The sequence below is a fragment of the Eretmochelys imbricata genome, chromosome 7 (genome assembly GCF_965152235.1).
Source record: "Eretmochelys imbricata isolate rEreImb1 chromosome 7, rEreImb1.hap1, whole genome shotgun sequence".
NCBI classification, from domain to species: Eukaryota; Metazoa; Chordata; order Testudines; family Cheloniidae; genus Eretmochelys; species Eretmochelys imbricata.
In genome coordinates, this window is record NC_135578.1 from 41,380,505 (window position 1) to 41,392,757 (window position 12,253).

A 12,253-nucleotide genomic window follows, 5' to 3' on the forward strand; every position below is an offset into this window, starting at 1 on the left:
ATTATTACATCTGAGTATTTTTAGGGTATTATATCACAGCTCCACATGCATCATTTTTAAAGCTATGTTTTATGAACTTTTTAAGTGAGTTACATGCAACATATACAACTATCCATCTAACTAATGCAAGTTTGTTGCAAGATGTAGGATGAAGCCACCAAGTAATCAAGCACCGGAGGAACATTTTTCTGTTTTTTTTAGCAAATGCATATTTAAAGTGAGTCCATCTGTTTTTTGCACTCTGATCCTTTCCATAATGGCGAGCGAGAGATTTGGAATTCTAATCATCAGCCAATATATACCCATTCTTTGCCAAGCATAGCATTTTAATTATCTCCACATAAGAAAGAGACAGTAACTGCACGGTGTTTTGTATCAACAATATAAAGACTTATGCAAATATCTCCTTCCCCCAATAAAGATGGTAAACAAATGAAGAGAATAATGGAACTGTATCTAAGATCAGTCAGTGTTTACTAAAGCAGTAGGAAAGGATATTTTGCTTTTGTGTCTACCCTTAAGGTGAAGGATGGGTAAAACTCTGCCAAATTTACTAACGACCCAATCCTGTAAGAAAGAAAAATATACAATTATATCAGAGTGAAAAAAATAATAGGGATTAAATGTCAGGAATTAAATGTTTCAGAGTAGCAGCCGTGTTAGTCTGTATTTGCAAAAAGAAAAAAGGAGTACTTGTGGCACCTTAGAGACTAACCAATTTATATGAGCATAAGCTTCCGTGAGCTTATCACTTATCACTTCATCGGATGCATACTGTGGAAACTGCAGAAGACATTATATACACAGAGACCATGAAACAATACCTCCTCCCACCCCACTCTCCTGCTGGGAATAGCTTATCTAAAGTGATCACTCTCCTTACAATGAGTATGATAATCAAGCTGGGCCATTTCCAGCACAAATCCAGGTTTTCTCACCCCCCCCCACACACACAAACTCACTCTCCTGCTGCTGGTAATAGCTCATCCAAACTGACCACTCTCCTTACAATGTGTATGATAATCAAGGTGGGCCATTTCCAGCATAAATCCAAGTTTAACCAGAATGTCGGGGGGGGGGGGGGGGGAGGGCTAGGAAAAAACAAGAGGAAATAGGCTACCTTGCATAATGACTTAGCCACTCCCAGTCTCTATTTAAGCCTAAATTAATAGTATCCAATTTGCAAATGAATTCCAATTCAGCAGTTTCTCGCTGGAGTCTGGATTTGAAGTTTTTTTGTTTTAAGATAGCGACCTTCATGTCTGTAATTGCGTGACCAGAGAGACTCAAGTGTTCTCCGACTGGTTTATGAATGTTGTAATTCTTGACATCTGATTTGTGTCCATTTATTCTTTTACGTAGAGACTGTCCAGTCTGACCAATGTACATGGCAGAGGGGCATTGCTGACACATGATGGCATATATCACATTGGTGGATGTGCAGGTGAACTAGCCTCTGATAGTGTGGCTGATGTTATTAGGCCCTGTGATGGTGTCCCCTGAATAGATATGTGGGCACAGTTGGCAACGGGCTTTGTTGCAAGGATAGGTTCCTGGGTTAGTGGTTCTGTTGTGTGGTATGTGGTTGCTGGTGAGTATTCGCTTTAGGTTGGGGGGCTGTCTGTAGGCAAGGACTGGCCTGTCTCCCAAGATTTGTGAGAATGTTGGGTCATCCTTCAGAATAGGTTGTAGATCCTTGATAATGCGTTGGAGGGGGTTTAGTTGGGGGCTGAAAGTGGCGTTCTGTTATTTTCTTTGTTAGGCCTGTCCTGTAGTAGGTGACTTCTGGGAACTCTTCTGGCTCTATCAATCTGTTTCTTCACTTCCGCAGGTGGGTATTGTAGTTGTAAGAATGCTTGATAGAGATCTTGTAGGTGTTTGTCTCTGTCTGAGGGGTTGGAGCAAATGCGGGTGTATCGCAGAGCTTGGCTGTAGACGATGGATCGTGTGGTGTGGTCAGGGTGAAAGCTGGAGGCATGTAGGTAGGAATAGCGGTCAGTAGGTTTCCGGTATAGGGTGGTGTTTATGTGACCATTGTTCATTAGCACTGTAGTGTCCAGGAAGTTGATCTCTTGTGTGGACTGGACCAGGCTGAGGTTGGTGGTGGGATGGAAATTGTTGAAATCATGGTGGAATTCCTCAAGGGCTTCTTTTCCATGTGTCCAGATGATGAAGATGTCATCAATATAGCGCAAGTAGAGTAGGGGTCTGAGGGGACAAGAGCTGAGGAAGCGCTGTTCTAAATCAGCCATAAAAATGTTGGCATACTGTGGGGCCATGCGGGTACCCATAGCAGTGCCGCTGATCTGAAGGTATACATTGTCCCCAAATGTAAAATAGTTATGGGTAAGGACAAAGTCACAAAGTTCAGCCACCCACCTTGATTATCATACACATTGTAAGGAGAGTGGTCAGTTTGGATGAGCTATTACCAGCAGGAGAGAGAGTTTGTGTGTATGGGTTTTGGGGGGGAGTGGGGGTGGGTGGGTGAGAAAACCTGGATTTGTGCTGGAAATGGCCCACCTTGATTTTCATACACATTGTAAGGAGAGTGGTCACTTTGGATAAGCTATTACCAGCAGGAGAGTGAGTTTGTGTGTGTGGTTTTTGGAAAAAGGAGGGGGGGGGTGAGAAAACCTGGATTTGTGCTGGAAATGGCTCACCTTGATTATCATACACATTGTAAAGAGAGTGGTCACTTTGGATGGGCTATTACCAGCAGGAGAGTGAGTTTGGGGGGCGGGGGGGGGAGGGGCGAAGGGTGAGAAAACCTGGATTTGTGCTGGAAATGGCCCAACTTGATTATCATACACATTGTAAGGAGAGTGATCACTTTAGATAAGCTATTCCCAGCAGGAGAGTGGGGTGGGAGGAGGTATTGTTTCATGGTCTCTGTGTATATAATGTCTTCTGTATTTTCCACAGTATGCATCCGATGAAGTGAGCTGTAGCTCACGAAAGCTTATGCTCAAATAAATTGGTTAGTCTCTAAGGTGCCACAAGTACTCCTTTTCTTTTTGCTAAAACAAAATGAATTCTGAATGACAGGAATACTAATAAAAGGAATCTGCCCACAGCTAGCCTTTTTGTTCTATTATATGTCACATTTCTGTATTAAGCTACTATGCTAATTTCTTTCTGGAAAGGAGGGAACATCTCAAATATTATATTCTCAGAGTCTGTCTGTAACGTGACAATAATAGAGAGACCAAAAAAAAAAATCTGATTTAACTGAAGAGACACCAACCATTAACTGACTCTGCTCTCACAGCAGCTAAAGAGAAAACCCCAAGAGCAAGCTGAACACTAAAAAGGAAATTTTGAAACATCTCGTTAAATGAATACTTGTTTTATTTGCGTAAATCTTGATGTAGTCTCACTTAAACTTATCCTCTCCCTACAATATGGGCTCTAATCCTGCAACAATTTCTACTCCAACTCAATGCTGAGCACTGTGAATCGTCCTACTGATCATAGGGCCCAAAATGACTGTGTTATATAAGGCAGCTCATACACAAGATGACATGTTTTATAGAAGTTCATTCTAGACATTGCTATGAACTTTAAATGACAATACACACATGCAAAGATAGCCACTCTATCCCCTCCTAAAAAACAAACTGATGTCGATGCTCTTATTTTATAAGGATAAGGATTATTTTGTACTATTCTGTCATAGCTATTCTGTCACCCTGTATGTATTGTCTCCGATAATCAAATATACAAATCTGAAGTAAACTTAATGTGAAGAAAGCTAAATAAAACTGTGCCTGATGCAGTTCTCTTAACTCAGCAGAATGGATACCCCACAACACCTTATGATCCGGTACTTCTGTTCCTGGCACTGCTTTCATATGAAAGTTCACAACTCCAGCTTCATTCAGTGATTCCAACAGATTTCCCTTGCCATCTGTATGTGGCTTTTCCTTCTTCAATCTTGCTTCTTGTCTCTCCTGTGCCAATCTGTATCAGGAGGTGCATGGTTTAAGCTTGCCACGACATAAAAGCAAAAATAAAAAAGTATCTGTGTGTAAAGCCATCATCAGTGATGGGTCTCTCTCACACTTCTGGACAACCATTCACTCTGAGCCAATGTGAAACATATCAAAGATACGTTTTGCCAATTCCCTTTAAAACCAGGAAACCAGGAACATGGCCTCCACCCAGCTAACTTTTTTATGACGATGAATATAGCAGGTATGATAAGCATGCTGCAAATGTACCAGCATGCTATCAGTTTCAATGAAAAATAAACAAACACTGAAAGCAGCTAATGGAGAACATATAAGAAAAGGGTAAGGGAAAACTGCAAAGTGGGCAAAATAACAAGTATAAAAAATACAAAACACCGTAGTACCCAAACTATCTTCTTAGAAGTTATTTCTTTATTATTAAGTCTGTTAAAATCCCATTTACTTGGATTTGAAGTGAAAGCAATATCCAGTGGCTTTTGCAGATTCATTATAGGAGAGCATTCTTTAATTAGAGCCCTCTTATAAACAAGCTGTCAAAAAATTTACTCAATATAGTATTTGACAAATATAAAGGGAAAAACTCAGGACATGTACATTTAAAGTTGGTAGGATGAATTATTCAGACACTGGTTTGTATTTTGCACAATTCTAGCAAAATTATATATATATATATATATATAGGGCCCTACCAATTTCACGGCCGTGAAAAAAAGCATCACGGACCTTGAAATAATTCTTTCCCCATGAAATCCGATGTACCCTTGTTCTTAGGAGAGCCCCAGCAAAGGGGGTTTCTAGCTCTTGCTGGGCACCGGAGGGACAGGACTTGTCCATCTCCTGCACAGCTGCTCAGGGAGGTGTGTGACACGTTATTGATCATTGTTGTAACCAATGTCCTATAGTCGCACCAAAACTTGTACAAAGGAGGTCAAGCAGGCGTCTATAGAAAGGTTGTAATTTGCTGGTTATGATTATGCTGTCTGTATTTGTGTATCATTTTTGTATTTGAAGTTATGAATATTGGCTATGTACTTGTATCTCAATGTGTTTGTTTCTAAGTAGCCTCAGTGAAGCATTTGGTCAGCTTCTTGAGAAAGGACTATTCTCAGTAAGCGTCCAATCAAGAAACACTTAAATGACAATGGACTTTGGAGTCCAGCTTTGAAGGCAGCACAGAAATGAGGGTGGCAATTCCATGACCCCGTCAAACAGGTTTGGGACACTCCCCCACCTCCCATTTTGGGTTGGGACCCCCACGGCTACAACGCTGTGAAATTTAAGATTTAAACATCTGAAATTGTGAAATTTACCAATTTTCAAATCCTATGGCCGTGAAATTGACCATAATGGACTGTGAATTTGGTAGGGCCTTATATATATATATATATTTTGACATTATGTGGCAAAGTAGTTCAACAAGCAACAATATACATTTGTATATTAACATTACCTGTGCAAAAAGCTTTCTTTGGCCAATTCAATTTGTAGCGTTCCACCTTTCCACCTTGTTTTATTTAAAATGGACATACCTAGGAAACAAGCATTAGACAGAAAATGCTTATTACCCATGTATATAATATTTAAGTAATGTTTTTAATCATGTCGCTTTTTGCTATATTTTACATTTTGGAGCATTATGAGACTGATCCTGCCCCCAATTAGACTACTTTGTTGATTACAGGTAGCAAATTTAGGGTCTAATATGGAAAACAAAAGACAAGATATTGTCAACATCCAAACCCTATTTTGACTAACAGTAAATTAGCCAGTGATAAATAAACATTGAAACATTAGCAAAAACAACGAGGAGTCCTTGTGGCACCTTAGAGACTAACATTTATTTGGGCATAAGCTTTCGTGGGCTAAAACCCACTTCATCAGATGCATGGAGTAAAAAAAACACGGCTACCACTATGAAATTGAACGATTAAATAGCTCATTCCAAATAAGGATTGAAAAATTCAGATATATCTACATTCTTAGGTTGCCTCACCACTGTATCCAGTCCTTTCACACTATCTTCAAATAGAATTTACTTTTCTTCCCCTCCTTCCCAACAGATCCTACAAGCAGTGGCAGACACATTGGCAATATTGGGAGATGGAGATTGGGAGGGAAGTCCTTATTCCATGTAAAGAGATTAAGGGAAGCACAAAGTTTTAAGATGATTCTTAATTATGTTTAAACCAGATGGCCTATCCCTAAAAAGAAGATTTCCCTTATTCTTTTTCAAAGGTACGTTATCAACCCCAGTCTTCGGGTGCAGATGACTGTGCTGAAATAATCTCAACTGGTTTACTGCAGATTACACAGGAGTTGCAGTTTTGTAATGTTCATATGACTACCAGAAAAGACTGGAAATCTGTATTTCTATTCTAAGAGGGTTAAAACTGACCTCCTTAAGGAAAATAAACTTTGCTTAAGCCAACGTTCTTTATTCCCTTTAGTCTCAGTCAATTCTAATATCATATACAAGTATCAATGTATCAAAGAGAAGAAAATATGTTTAAGATCATTTTCTAAACCTTTTCACTAAGGGACTAACATATACACTCCACCCTCCGCCCCCAACCCACTAGGCTATTCTGATAGACCATTGCCTGCACCCTGTAACATAAAAATACAGATACTTCAATAAAATACATTATTTTGAAGAGCATCTTCCATAAACACTGATTCCTAAAATAACTGAGCTAAATAGAATTGAAGAATGAAATAGCAAATGAGAGGGGGAAATTAAGAGGTATAGATGAAGAGAAAAACCTATGTCCCTTACTTCAATGGGGGTCTGAGTAGGTTCAGGTATTTGTTACATCCTTAGTTTACAGGGATTAAAATAAACTGCAACAAATATCATTTGTGTACTTACATCTTTTAAGATCTGCTTCAGAAATGCTGATGTTGATGTAAGCAAAAGTTTTCATAGGGTTCCCTGGTCAATAATTAGAAACATTTGGTTACTTTTGTATATAAAATTGTAAGTTTTTGTTTTTAAAATTGAAAACGTGTTCTCTACAGATGGTTAAGGAAAAGTAGTAGTTTTGAAATGGACGTTATTTTCCATTACTAGTTGAAGTAAAGAACAGTTATACTTCTAAAGAGCAAAATGAAAATATTACCCTGTTCATCTTTCCTGATAACAATTTCCACATCTGTAACATTTCCAAACTTGCTGAATCTTTCCTGCAGTTCAGCCTCAGAAACTGTATAGCCAAGTCCTCCAACATATAAACGTTTTAAAACTTGTTTTTTCTCCATATTAAAAAGTCAGACTGTCTCATTTAGGATGTATGTTTTATCTTTCTGTAAAAAAGGCAACAAAAAAAATCAGTATAAATGGTTTTTGTGGTTCTTGGGTGAACTGCACCTGTGATCTCTTTCTCAGTCAGTTGGTGGGCACTTCCAAGTGATGGACCTAAACCTGCACTTCTCTCACCAACCATATTAACTCAATAGGTCCAACAGGACTTGGTCCCTGCTATGAAATCTTCTCTGGGAACTGTGACCCAGCTTATTCAGAACAGAATATGATTTATTCAACAAACGGAATATATCAAGCAGAGAAAAGGAGGTTAAAATAACAAGAGTGCACTACAAGGGCTTCTGATGATCCCAATGGTAAATTGATCTAGGAGCATTTGCTGGATCATAAGGTTTAACACTAGGAACTCAGTATAAGCCCTGGTCTACACTACAGGGTCAGATCGAATTTAGCCGCGTTAGGTCGATTTAAAAATGACTGCATCCACACAACTAACCCCATTTTGTCGACCTAAAGGGCTCTTAAAATCAACTTCTGTACTTCCCTCCCCGACGAGGAGAGTAGCGCTAAAATCGACCTTGCTAGGTCGAATTTGGGGTAATGTGGATGCAAATCGATGGTACTGGCCTCCAGAAGCTTTCCCAGAGTGCTCCATTGTGACCGCTCTGGACAGCACTTTGAACGCCGATGCACTAGCCAGGTACACAGGAAAAGCCCTAGGAACTTTTGAATTTCATTTCCTGTTTGGTCAGCGTGGCGAACTCAGCAGCACAGGTGACCATGCAGTCCCCCCAGAATCGTAGAGCTTAGAAAATGTTTCTACGCTCCCCCATCATATCCATCCCTGATGTTAACGCAGATTAGGAGGCGAAAAAACGCACTTGCGATGACGTTTTCCAAGCTCATGCAGTCCTCCCGCACTGATAGGGCACAGCTGAATGCATGGAGGCATTCAGTGGCAGAGGCCAGGGAAGAATTAAGTGAGCGCGAAGAGCGGAGGCAGGATGTGATGTTGAGGCTAATGAGGGAGCAAACAGACATGATGAAGCATCTGCTGGAGCTGCAGAAAAGCCAACAAGAGCATAGACCCCCGCTGCATCCACTGTATAACCACCTACCCTCCTCTCCATGTTCCATAGCCTCCTCACCCAGACGCCCAAGAACGCGGGGTGGGGGAAGGCTCCGAGCACCCAGCCACTCCACTCCAGAGGATGGCCCAAACAACAGAAGGCTGTCATTCGAACAGTTTTGATTTGTAGTGTGGCTACAATAAGCAACGTGGCCTTGTCCTTCCCTCCTCCCCTACCCCACCCGAGCTACCTTGTCCGTTATCTCATTTTTTAAAAAATTAATAAAGAAAGAATGCACGGTTTCAAAACAATAGTTACTTTATTTCGAAGGGGGGAGGATGGTTGGCTTACAGGGAATTAAAATCAACAAAGGGGGTGGGTTTGCATCAAGGAGAAACACACACAACTGTCACAGCGAAGCTTGGCCTTTCATGAAACTGGTTTTCAAAGCCTCTCTGATGCACTGCATGCCTTGCTGTGCTCTTCTAATCACCCTGGTGTCTGGCTGCTCAAAATCGGATGCCAGGCGATTTGCCTCAACCTCCCACCCCGCCATAAACGTCTCCCCCTTAGTCTCACAGATATTATGGAGCACACAGCAAGCTGCACTAACAATGGAAATGTTGGTTGCGCTGAGATCTGACCTAGTCAGCAAACAGCGCCAGCGAGTTTTTAAACCTCCAAAGGCACATTCTACCCTCATTCTGCACTTGCTCAGACTATAGTTGGACTGCTCCTTACTACAGTCCAGGCTTCATGAGCCATAAGAGCAAGGGGTAGGCTGGAGTAGGTGTGACCGCGTGGTGCTGCCGGCTGGGGAGAGCAGCCTGAGGCAGAAGCCTCCAGCTCGCATGATATTCCAGGTAGGACTGAATCTCCAGGTGGGCCCCATCCTTGCCGTGGTATGGCGTCTGCACGGGTAACCCAGGAAAAAAAAGGCGCAAAACAATTGTCTGCCGTTGCTTTCACGGAGGGAGGGGCGACTGACAACAAGTACCCAAAACCACCCGTGACAATGTTTTTGCCCCATCAGGCATTGGGAGCTTAACCCAGAATTCCAATGGGCAGCGGAGACTGCGGGAACGGTGGGATAGCTACCCACAGTGCACTGCGTCTTAAGTCGATGCTAGCCATGGTAGTGAGGACACACTCCGGCGACTTAATGCGCTTAGTGGGGACACACATAATCGACTGTATAAAATCAATTTTTAAAAATCGACTTTTATAAAATTGACCTAATTTCATAGTGTAGACATACCCTAAGTGACCAAGAAAACCTACAGTTGATAATACTATACATTCTTCTGACATATCAGTCCTAAGCAGATTGTATGTGTAAGAGTTGTTTTTGACAAACATACCATAATTAATCAGGTGCTCAATTTGCCCCACCTGTTCGTTTTAAACATTTTATAGAACGTTTAATAAGTTTAAAGACATAGTATCAGAAAGCACTCCTCTTTGTTCCTTTTGTGGGAAAAAGCCAAATATTTTTATAACACAAAGGAAAATAGCTTAAGTATCTTACATTATTGTTCTAATTAACAGCTAAAATTACCATAACTGAAAAACATGAGAAGAAAAGTCTCTTTCCAGTTTGTTTAAATTGTACATTTGACAGCACTCTGTATGATAAATCAGTCAATTCCATCATTTGTGTCTGGGTCTTTCACAGAACAGTGGAGAGAAAAACATGTGAAAGAATAGTAAAATGTAACTGGAAAACAAAACAAACAAAACCCACCATCAGGAGCCTCCGGGCAGAAGCAATATCTGAATTACTTTTAATTCTCTTGAAAAAGGCTAGATATCAGATTAATATAGCAAACCAATTACCAGATTATATTAGATGACTTTGCTATGAATTTATTAGCGCTAGAATAACTAAAATTAGCCTCTAAATCCATATTTAGCCACCTAAATGAAAGTAAGCTGATTTTCACACATGCTGGGCACTTATGGATAACCCCATGTTAGTTACAACAGTATTTGTGGGTACTCAACATCTCTGAAAATAAGGCCACTTGTATTTAAGTACCTAAATATAAGCATATTGGATGAGATACTGGTCCATCTAGACCCAACTCCTCTGATAGTGGCCAGCAGCAGATGCTTCAAAGAAGGTGCAAGAAACCCTGGCAAGAGTAATTATTGAATAACATGCCCATTGGAGAAGTTTCTTTCTACAACCCTTGGTTAGAGAACGGTGCTCTTAACAGTTAATGTTCCTGCCAAACACTAAACTTAAAAAACTCCACACTCATATAGGGGAGGATAGTCTCATTGTCACTAGAAATATCCTATTACTTTTTTTCAACACCCTGGAGAAATGTCCAGTCCTGTAACTTATTTCGAAGAGTCTGCTAGGCTAATAATGCACCAAATAAAAAACTTTTCCTTTAATCAGTTTTTAGATTTGCTGCCATTCAATGTTATGGAATGTCCATTATATTCAGAACGCTCAGGGTTGACACATAGGGCCACTAATACAAACTGCGTTTTTTATCATTAGTGTCAGAAAAAAACAGGTACGTGTGTGCGTGTGAGAGAAAACTACACATCTATCCAAACATCAGAAGTAACACAACCTTCAGTTGTACGAGTTTCGCCGAATTACCTTTACTACATTGTGCCAACTTTGAACTGGAAAAAAAAAAACAGTCTGGGAATGGGGGAGGGGGGGCACGGCTCGGGCCCCCACAGCCCGGGAATGAGGAGGGTGGGGAGCGCCGGGGGGAAAGACAGAGACAGGGCCATCCATAGCCCCGGGACGGAACAAGCCCCCCAGGCCCCTTTCGGTCTCGGTGGCTTCTCTATCGGGATTTCTCTCCACAGAGCCTCCCAACGCGGGCCCCTGACTCCTGACCAGGTCACCGCAGCAGCCTTGACCTCCGAGCTAGAGGTTCAGCCACCCGCCGAGGAGATCTCCCAGATTACACTGATCTTGGGCGGATACACAACGGGTTCACATACCGCACGTGTCCAGCCAGGAAACACAGCGACCTCTTCGTCCCGCACACTCTTTTCCTGAGTGCTGCTCTATTCACGCCCCCTCCCGCTTCCGGGACACACTGGAAAACAGGGTTCCTCGTGCCTAGAGCCCCCACCACTTCCGTCAAAACTCCATTCGCATACAGCAACCGCCAGCGGCTCACTGTTCCCGACCGGCCGGGTATAGTTGGCACACATCTCTGGCTCGCGCAGGCCGTGCTTGGGCTCATCCACAGGGACCAGAACGCGGGGGTATCGCTCAGGCCAGCGCCCGGAAAATAAACAAAAACTAACTAACTAAGCAACCAACCAACCAACGAAGGCCGGGGCTCGTTGCCCGGAGGCTCGGCGTTAGAGTCGAGTGGGGCGTGTGACTGGCGTCCTGGCCGGCTGTGTGCGTGTGGCCTGGGAAAAGTGAACTGGGCTGCTCCGGTGGTATCGCCCGCAGGGCAGCGGCGGGCGTTCGTTTGGGCGGGCGGTTCGAAGCGTCGGCTCCAGAGCGCAGGCAGCGCGGATTCCGCGGCCTGAAGGGACAAGACAGCCGGTGAGGCTCAGCCCCCTGTGGTGCTGTCATCACGCTCCCTGCCGGTGGGAGTCAAGTCTTGCCCTCTGTCTTCTCAGGGGGAGGCTGGGGTGGGGGGGAAGGTTTGTTCAACTGGGGCTGAAGCGGTGAATTTGTCGTGAAAGAGGCGCTAGGGCTGCAGCAATTAGGTGTCTGGCGCTCAAGCAATTTTTTTTTTATATTCATAACTGATGCAGCAAGCCCAGAGGTGCTGGGGCGATGAACTGCCAAGCCCAGAGGTGCTGGGGGCTCTGCCCAGGCAAGCGCTGACACAGATTAACCACTGGATAGCAGGGTACTTAACAGTTGGTTCCTCCCTCACTCAGTGAGGAATCTTACAGTTCGTGGAGGGCTCTGCCTCCTCCTTTCTGATCATATTGGGTTCCTGGTGCCT

At 42.7% G+C, this 12,253-nt stretch overlaps 2 protein-coding genes across 6 annotated transcripts in view; one reads left to right on the forward strand and one right to left on the reverse strand.

Annotated features, from left to right (window-relative positions):
• Positions 1 to 11,356, reverse strand: part of NOL8 (nucleolar protein 8) — a 31,486-nt gene extending 20,130 nt beyond the window's left edge. For 2 of the 5 annotated variants that reach the window (XM_077822063.1, XM_077822065.1), the window contains exons 1-6: positions 11,280 to 11,356; positions 7,094 to 7,277; positions 6,844 to 6,906; positions 5,425 to 5,503; positions 3,816 to 3,963; positions 496 to 567 (exon numbers count right to left, since the gene is read on the reverse strand). In XM_077822063.1, coding sequence (XP_077678189.1) covers positions 496 to 567; positions 3,816 to 3,963; positions 5,425 to 5,503; positions 6,844 to 6,906; positions 7,094 to 7,232 — 501 coding nt within the window. In that variant the 5' untranslated portion in view covers positions 7,233 to 7,277; positions 11,280 to 11,356. Of the gene's footprint in view, positions 1 to 495; positions 568 to 3,815; positions 3,964 to 5,424; positions 5,504 to 6,843; positions 6,907 to 7,093; positions 7,278 to 8,117; positions 8,248 to 11,279 lie in introns of those variants that run through there. The other 3 variants (XM_077822064.1, XM_077822066.1, XM_077822068.1) reach the window with 3 other exon arrangements.
• A 155-nt stretch (positions 11,357 to 11,511) lies between these two features.
• Positions 11,512 to 12,253, forward strand: part of CENPP (centromere protein P) — a 331,014-nt gene continuing 330,272 nt past the window's right edge. The window contains exon 1 of the mRNA XM_077823091.1: positions 11,512 to 11,841. The gene's annotated coding sequence lies outside the window, so the exon portion shown is untranslated. The remainder of the gene's footprint in view (positions 11,842 to 12,253) is intronic.